The sequence below is a fragment of the Herpailurus yagouaroundi genome, unplaced genomic scaffold, assembly GCF_014898765.1.
Source record: "Herpailurus yagouaroundi ecotype Mexico unplaced genomic scaffold, PumYag 254, whole genome shotgun sequence".
Lineage (NCBI taxonomy): Eukaryota > Metazoa > Chordata > Mammalia > Carnivora > Felidae > Herpailurus > Herpailurus yagouaroundi.
The window spans coordinates 663,683-672,761 of record NW_024412471.1 but is presented as its reverse complement, the minus strand read 5'-3'; the positions used below and the strand labels follow the sequence as shown (position 1 = coordinate 672,761).

The window sequence follows — 9,079 nt, the reverse complement described above, 5'->3', positions numbered from 1 at the left end:
AAAGAAAGAAAGAAAGAAAGAAAGAAAGAAAGAAAGAAAGAAAGAAATACATAATAAGCAATGAAGTGAGAATTTTCTAGAAGTGGATGCAACTGAAAGATGTTAGTGAACAAGGAAATTGATTATATTTTGTGAGCAATAGGTTAAATATGAATGATTAACATAATTATATGTGACTTTTCTTTATTTGCCCAGTTATTCATTAACTCATTCAAAACAAAGATTTTTTTGTACCTACTATCTGCTTAGCATTGAGTTAGCTGCAGGGGATGAAGCAGTGAAAAAGTTTGTTTTCTGCCAAAATGGAAATTAAAGTTTAGTGGCTCAGACACACAAACTTAAAATTACAGTGTATTGTGATAATGTTTTAGAGAGTACACCAGAGGGGAACCAGTGGGGGTTTAAGGAAGGTTAATGAGAGGAAGTAATGTCTTTTGAAGTATTAGTTGGACTTGGCCAAATGAAGGGGTAGGAAAGAAAGGAGAGGGGACACGAGTTTTCCAGGCAGAGGGAACAACAGAGCTGGAGGTTAGAGGACACATGGCTCATACAAGGAAGAAATTATGGATTGTTAAAATTTGAGTCTCAGTAGTCAAGAGATACTGCTAGAGAAACAAATAGGGATAAGATCATGCCTTTTAAGTTATGTGAAGGAACTTTAGACTTTATTTATTTTAAAAGCTGAAGGATTTTGAATTGTGCCATAAAATGATTAGATTTGCATTTAAGGTTGAGATTGGGAGTAGAAGGTGGCCTGAGCCAAAGGACTAGCAATAGTGATGGAGAGAAATGGGCAGTTTTGAGAGACTGTTGATGAATTATATGGAGGGTGGAGGTGCTTGCTGAGAGAATGAGTTATGAATGGAACCAGATTTCTGCCTTGGGCAGAAGAGGAGAAAGTTTAGAGGGAAAATGATGAGTTTCATATCTGACATACTGAATTTAAGACACCCATAGGAATCCAAATAAGAAATATTTAGTAGGCAGTTGGATATAATGAATTGATGATCAGGAGCTAGATCTAAGCTCCCAAATATTTATTTTCAGAGCTGACATTTTAAGATGTTGGTCACCATGTTTTATGATTTAGGAGGAAGATGCTAACTTTCTGAACTCTGAGGCCTTATAGTGTCAGAATCTCAAAAATAGGCAGTCAGGTCAGTCAGGATGTTCTGGGATAAAGAAAGACAAAGGGAAGAAGATGCATTTCATCTACTTTTTCTGAGAACTATCTAATTTTTTTTATTCCATAAGAATCACATAGATAGGATATTATATAACCTATGGATTTTATCTGTTCAGTAGGATCACTTCCCTTGGTCCTGTTAATGGAAACAATTGTGGGTCAACTTTTGATCATATTTCAAGCCTTTACCAAACCCTAATCTCTATCACCAAGTAGAGAGTCCTGTAGGAGTCTGACAGATGTGACAAAAAGCTGGGAAGGAGTGAAGAAGAGAATTGTAGCTGTTTTCAGTCCTGAGCTGGGTTCTTACCTTCAGAATTTGTTGAAACTCATTTTCCAAAAGTTCTTTCAGTTCTGCCTTATTCAATGTGTCACATTCCCCATCCTGGGTGGCATATTGGTAGAAAAGATCAATGACAGTGACAATGCCATGTAGGAGTTTAGGCATCTTTTTGTAAATTTAACCTAAAGGAAAAAAAAAGGAGAGAGACCCACCTCTTATTACTCCTTTTTCTTGCTTAAATACATAAATAGTTACAATCATTTGTAGTATTTGTTCAGAATTAATTGGGCATGATTAATTTTATCCTGTTGAAATCAAGAACCAATCCAGAGTTGACAGACTTGTTCAAGCCATGTAGCAAGAGAGTGATGAAATTAGGAACAGAATATGTATCTCTTATTTTCATTCCTGAATGAATGTAGGAGTAATGGCTTTCTGTTTTGAGCTTCCTGCTTCTACCAAGGATAGTTTTATGAACATTGCTGTGGAGCTATAGAAATCCTGGGTGTGCCGATCCACCTACTTCCTCAATTCCTCTCTATGTGCCAGCCACCACTATGGAGGGACAGGTCCTTCATCCACATAGCATGCCTGATTCCACCCAAGGGACACCAGTGACTAAGATAGACCCTCAAGACTTGTAGGTCAGAGGAAGTAGATAAGGTGAGCAACCACAGGCCTAGGTGGTAAAGAGCTGGGGGCAGCTGCTATTGGGCCCACTTCTGTTTTCATTCTCCAAACAGGGACCGACCCTCAGGCTTTGCTGATTATATAGCAGAGAGGAAAATCTCAGTAGTCCAGGAGCAACCTGTCTAGTGGATAATTAAGCCCCATGATCTTTAAGGAAATGACCCTGAAGAAAGAAGGTGCTATAATTCCCAGTCATCTCTTCATTTTCCTTCTCAGTAAAGTTAAAATTATATCAAAGTCCCCAATGTACATTAGAAAGAAGGCTGGTGTCCAGTGCCTCTTTGTCTTAGAGCACATACTGGATTTATGGCCCAAAGTACTCCTGTTCACTTACCTAGTTCACCAGAGGAACAAGTCGGATGGAGACTGGAATGGCTTACAGGGTGCTGCTAATTGGGGATAGTGGCCTTTTTATAGAGGGGATAATGGTCCATCTTAGGGAGGAGCTGTCCTGAGATGTCCTGATTCACCACAAATAAGCCCAGCTCCACCTCCGCCTCCATCTCCACCTTCCTGGTGATTGCCCTCTTACTTCCTTACATGCTCACCTGTGATTGCACTAGCAGTTCCCAAATCTGGGCTAGTATCAGCCCCACCTGCCAGAGTCTCTGGGCGATGCAGAAAGACCTTTGTGTATTCAACAAAGTATCTAGCATAATGCATCGATAGCCAATTATGTGGACTTTAATTGGAGTGAATGGAATGTGTGCAGGGACATCACGGACTGAATGTCCAACAATCATGGGACCTGATGTTTCAAAGGAACCTTAAGGATCATCCAGTCAAACTCCCATTTTGAACTGAATTTTCTTATATGGATTTCCAACCAGAGTATCATCCAGGATATTATTACCCATGATATAACCATTCCTCTTGAATCAATAATGACTGCACAGGCCTTCTTGTCTCTTTACCTAACCCTATTTACCAGACCTTAGTGGCCATTCTCAATATAGCTTTCATTTTAACTACTGTTAACCTTAGGAAGAAATCCATGCTCTTTAGCAAGGTATCCCAGAAATAGCTACTGTTAATTATTTGGTGTATATTCTTTCTGATGTATGCATGTGTGTGTACACACACAGACACATACCCTGATGTATGTGTTTATATCACTTCTAGACTATGAGCTCCTTGAGATCAGGGGATGGGCATTATTATCACCTGTGTCACCTGGAGACTCAGCACATTTCTTGGCACAAAGAAGTCCCCAGTAAATGTTTGTCGAATTGAATTGAAAGAGGAATGAGGGTCATGACTGTAGTGCTCTGCATTGATCAACTTCCACTTTTTCACAGGATTGGGGGCTGCCCTCTCTCTTGCTATCTTCACCTCAGAGGACATGATTTCACCTAAATATAAACTGAGTCCCAGGGCGCCTGAGTGGCTCAGTCGGTTGGGCGTCTGACTTCGGCGCAGGTCATGATCTCACGGTTCATGAGTTCAAGCCCCTCATCCAGCTCTGGGCTGACAGCTCAGAGCCTGGACCCTGCTTCAGATTCTATGTCTCCCTCTCTCTGCCCCTCCGCTGTTTGCACTCTGTCTTTCATATTGTCTCAAAAATAAACCTTAAAAAAAATTTAAACTGAGTCCTAGGATTGGGAATCAACACATGCCTTCTGCTTATCCCTGCGACCTTGCTCTGCATTTCATCCTTTCTGAACTATGCGTATGACATGGATGTCACTGAAGCTGGGTGAAGTCACATGGACTTAAAACTTATGCAATACAATCATCAGGATTTGGGGAGGAGTGGTAGCAACTGTTGGTAAATGATAAATTATGTGATTCCAAATTCAACCATTATGATGCTCTGTGTTTTCTTCTAGGAGCTACCCAGAGGGCTGCACGGTCAGGATCCATGCTGTGGCCGCGTTTCTTCTGGATGCCTGATTTGGGCCACGTTGTCATGATTCCATCAGAGGAGTGAGCCTTTTGCAGGTGTGACTAAGACTGTGGGGGTGCAGGGGAGGTGGAGTTTGCTGAGTGAAGACTAATTTTCTGCAGGAGCCAGTGTTTGCCACAGAGGGACGAGGGGGTTGCTGGTGGAGACTAATCCAGGTGAATCATGCTTTCAGTGCCAGTGTTCTCCTAAATGAGGGGTCAGCAAACTTTTCCCGTAAAGAGCCAGATAGTATATATTTTAGGCTGTGTGGGCCAGACAGTCTTTTGCAGCTACCCAGCTGTGCTCTGGTAGTATGAAAGCATCCACAGATGATATTTAAATGAATGAGCATGCCTGTGTTTAGTAAAACTTATTTATTGACACTGACTTTTTGACAATTTAAATTTCATAATTTCACAGGTCACAATTTTTTCCAGCCACTTAAAAATGTAGAAAACATTTTTAGCTTGTGGCCCATACAAAAAGTTGGTGACACACTGCATATGGCATTCCTGACCCTCGTTTATATTTGCTTGTCAGGAAGATTCCCCAGGAGAGGAGTCTCAGAGTGAAGAAGAGGGCTGGGAAGGGTGGGACATCAGAACCACGAGTTCCCTTGAGTGAGAAAAGTGTGCATGTCTGTTTGTGAATGTCAGCGTGTGTGGTGGTAGGGAAAGGGACCAGAACAGGGCACCATTGGGTACTAATAAAAGGGAGGTACCTTTTGACTTGATGTAAGGAAGAAAATTTTAACATCTGCATTGACTAAAAGTGCAATGAGCTTTTTGCAATGTAACTTAATTCATTGCTAGGGGCATTAAAGGAATTGTCATGTATCATATAAGCAGTTTTAGTCCTTTTGGGGCTATATATTCTGAATACCCTCCGACATCACCAACCAGAGTTGTGTTGAGCTTTATTTCCTGGTTCGTGTGATGAAAACAAGAGGCATATTGAATGTGCATTTTGGCCTCTTTGCTCCCTTTTGAGCATTACTAATGTAAGAGTTGGACTAGATTATCACAAACATCCTTTCCCACACAGAGAGTCATGATTTTACCAGAGCATGTGCTCCACAGTGAAAGGGTGGGCATGAAGATTTCCCCTCATGAATTTGGTTCACGGTTTTCCCTTTGGAGATGACAGGGTTCAGGAGAAGAGGTTTCTTTTTTTTTTTTTTTTAATTTTTTTTTTCAACATTTTTTATTTATTTTTGGGACAGAGAGAGACAGAGCATGAACGGGGGAGGGGCAGAGAGAGAGGGAGACACAGAATCGGAAACAGGCTCCAGGCTCCAAGCCATCAGCCCAGAGCCTGACGCGGGGCTCGAACTCCCGGACCGCGAGATCGTGACCTGGCTGAAGTCGGACGCTTAACCGACTTCGCCACCCAGGCGCCCCAGGAGAAGAGGTTTCTTATGGTATGTGTCATGTTTTAGGTTTTTCAGTACCTCCACATTTTGGCAGAAGGAAGAGAATTATGGTCCCCTTTATACCAAGCACAGTGCTTTGCATGCTTACATTCATCATTTTATTAATCCCCACAACAAGTATATGATGTAGGTATTATTACCTCCATTTTGCAGATGATAAAACAGGCTCAGAGAAGATATCTAACTTGTTTTAAGTCACTTAGCTATTAAGTGGAGAAGACAGGATTCAAACTCAAATCTGCTTCTTCCTAGGAATAGCCAGGGAGTAGGGGACTATTTGTGTCTTAGAAAAGGAAGGGTTTGGAGGCATCTCCTGAGGAACGGAGTGTTTGACCTAAAACAAACAAACAAACAAACAAACAAACAAACCCATAACAACCAACCAATCAACAAACAGATAAAACTGGTGAAGATCAGCAGGTGGAGTTCTCTTCCCATCCCAGTGCACTCTCACTGCCCTTGTCCCTAAGGCAGTGTTCTTATAGCACCATCTGCTGGGTCTTAGGAAAGTTCTGCAGAAGGTCTTTTCCTCCCTGCCCTTTCTTTCCTCTCCGATCACATCCCCTATGCAATTCCTGGTGATTCTTAATAGCTTAGTGTTTATGAAGGAGGAGACTATGCAAAAACCAGGGACATAACAAGCAGAGAATACTGATGCTCATGAGTTTGGGTTAAGGGGAGTCAAAAGAAGTTGGCTATAAATTAATACTTGTCAATAGGTGTTCTTTCTAGGTACAAGAGTCATTTCCCTCTTATCTCAAAAAGTCAAAAATAAATGTGATATAATCTTATAGCTTAGCATCTGTTCTCTAGGGAGTGGGGCCAGCACAGTGATCCATCTTACAGCTCCAGCCCGAAGGCCCTGGAACATAGCCTGCTTGAGTATTGGTCTTCCTCTTCAGCTGTTTCTCTCTCCTGTTGGTATTTTCCCTTTTCTCCTCCAAGTTCCAGAAGATGCTCCAGATGCTGGGAATCCAGAGCTCATTCTTACTTGCACCCCCTTATTTATTCTGTCAATACCTTTCTCTAGTGTGTGTTTATCTCCTTAACTTTCTGTCTGATGCTATTATTGGCATGACCATTCATAGCCTGTATCCCTTGTTGCTGCCTACCTGAGGCTTTCTGCATGCAGGCTTGGTTGATCATAGTAGGCAGATGGGGGAGAGTGATGGAAAGTGCTCCTTGGGGACTCTCCAAGTGGTACATGTAGGTGACACAAAACACCTGCTAGCATGGGGGACATTGGGGATGGGGGTACATCTGAGCTTCAGGTATGGGAAGGGAAGAGCCAAGACATAGATAGAGAGCCCTTGGGTGTTGGGAGTCAGATCCAGAGCCTTTGCCTGTGTGTGCGTGTGTGTGTGTGTGTGTGTGTGTGTGTGTGTGTGTGTGAGAGAGAGGGAGAGTGTGTGTGTGTGTGTGTGTGAGAGAGTGAGTGAGTGTGAGAGACAGACAGAGGGAGAGGGAAGGATATATTTTTTAAAATTTTTATTCAAATTCAAGTTAGTGAACAGTGTTATATTAGTTTCAGGCGTACAATATAGTGATTCAACACTTCTGTACAACACCCTCTGCTCTTCATGACAGGTGCACTCTTGATCCTCATCACCTATTTTCCCTGTCTCCCCGTCCACCTCCCTTCTGGTAACCATCAGTCTGTTCTTTATGCCTCCACATTTTGGCAGAAGAAAGAAAATTATGGTCCCCTTTATGCCAAGCACAGTGCTTTGCATGCTTACATTCATCACCTATTTCCTGGTTTCTCTCTCTGTCCCTCTCTCTTTTTCAAGAGGGAGGCATACTTTAGTGTGAATGTGATGAGTATGACACTGATCAGGCCCCTTTTTCTTCTCTGACATTCCTCCAGCTCTCTTTCCTCATGGACTCGGATGAAGCCATACTGCTTCCTTGCTATTCTCTAAAACCTCCCAGGCATTCTCTTTCCTTAGGATTGCCATTAGGAATGCTTTCACCCCGAATATCCACTTGGTTTTATCCTTTATTTCCTTCAAGTGCTTGCTCAAGTGTTGCCTTCTAATAAGGCCTGCCTTGACCACTCCGTTTGGCACATGCTCATAACATACTGTATGGTTGGCTTATTTATTATGCAGGGGTTTGAGCAGAGGAGAGACATGACCTGACTCACTGCTGTGATGATGCTTGACCGTGGGGAGCTGAGGTAGAACAAAGAAGATCAATCAGGTGAGAGGCAAGGGAATGGACGTAATCAGGGGTCTGGCTTGGATGACTGTGTGTATGGTGGTGTACGCACTAGGAAAAGCAATCAAGGAGAAAGAGGAGGCTTGAGATGAGGGGAGTGATGATGATTTCTCATCTAATTTATTCCCATCAGATTTTTCTACCTCTTCATAGCCTAACTCCATAGCGCTCCCTGTCCCTCACCTTCCATTTACTTGTCAACACTTTACAATCTGATTATTGCACCTCTTTCAGTCTTTCTTGAGGGCTCCTCTTCCTTGGCCAGTGCTTAAATGTTTTTGCTCTCCAGAGCTCCATCATTAATTTCTCTGCATGTTTGGGTCAGTTTCTAGCCTTCCCACTTATTAAGTCGAGTAGTGGAGCATGAAAGAAGCAAGACATATTGTTCATAAATTTTTATTGGCCATTTTTTTTGCATTTGCATAGTCTGAAACCAGAAGCTTGGAAGTTCGATCTGTAAACTCAAAGGAATTGCAGTCACAGTGATGTGATGATGCTGTAACACCTAATACATCTCCTTAAAGGATCATGTATAATATAGGAATTTGCAGAAATGTTGAACTCTCACACTTAACACTCTAATGAACTCCATGTAACAAAATTTTTTATAATATTATAAAATTATATAATATAAATATAAAATTTATAATATTATAAAATTATAAAATTTAAACTTATACTGCTAACATGCTGAGGAAGACATATACATTATCCTTCAAAAGAAGGTTAATATTAAGAAGGATTAGATTTACATTTTTAAAGGATTTTTTAAAGTTTATTTATTGAGAGAGGGAGAGAAAGAGAGAGATAGAGAAAGAGAGAGGCAGAGAGAGAGAGGCAGAGAGACGGGGGGGAGAGAGAGAGAGAGAGAGAGAGAGAGAGAGAGAGAGAGAGAGAGAGACTCCCAAGCAGGCTCCACACTGCCAGTGTGGATCCCAATACGGGGCTTGAATTCACAAACCCACGAGATCATTACCTGAGCCTAAATCAAGAGTTGGCCACTTAACTGACTGAGCCACCCGGGTGCCCCAAATAATTTACATTTTTAAAGAAAAGGGGAGAGACATAACTCTGTCCTCAAAAAGGAGTTTTTACAATAAATTCCTGTACTTTATATTTTTCTTCTCATGTCTTTGCTTAGTTCCTCTTCTGCTGGTGTCTTACTTAAGATAATGTTCCCTTTGTTCTATTTATAGGGTAGAGTGTTGGTACAAAATATAGTAACACCTTGTTTTTTTGCTTGCTTTCATTGTTACCTGTTGTCTCAGAGCTGCCATTTTGATAAATATCCTCATCCTGTCTGTACTTTCCACTGTCCCTCAGCTGACTATGGTAAGATTCCTGTCTATGCCTTACATTAAGCCCCTTGGTTTTGGTACTAAA

The 9,079-nt window shown here is 41.7% G+C and overlaps 1 protein-coding gene and 1 long non-coding RNA gene across 4 annotated transcripts in view; one reads left to right on the top strand and one right to left on the bottom strand.

Annotated features, from left to right (window-relative positions):
• LOC121021081 (hornerin-like) overlaps positions 1 to 2,588 on the bottom strand; it is a 7,489-nt gene extending 4,901 nt beyond the window's left edge. For all 3 annotated transcript variants that reach the window (XM_040461280.1, XM_040461282.1, XM_040461281.1), the window contains exons 1-2: positions 2,494 to 2,588; positions 1,497 to 1,651 (exon numbers count right to left, since the gene is read on the bottom strand). In XM_040461280.1, coding sequence (XP_040317214.1) covers positions 1,497 to 1,634 — 138 coding nt within the window. In that variant the 5' untranslated portion in view covers positions 1,635 to 1,651; positions 2,494 to 2,588. The remainder of the gene's footprint in view (positions 1 to 1,496; positions 1,652 to 2,493) is intronic.
• Positions 1 to 7,984, top strand: part of LOC121021082 (uncharacterized) — a 29,539-nt gene extending 21,555 nt beyond the window's left edge. Inside the window, exons 3-4 of the long non-coding RNA XR_005786417.1 lie at positions 3,989 to 4,100; positions 7,588 to 7,984. This is a non-coding gene — a long non-coding RNA (uncharacterized LOC121021082). The remainder of the gene's footprint in view (positions 1 to 3,988; positions 4,101 to 7,587) is intronic.
• The last annotated feature ends 1,095 nt before the right edge of the window (positions 7,985 to 9,079 follow it).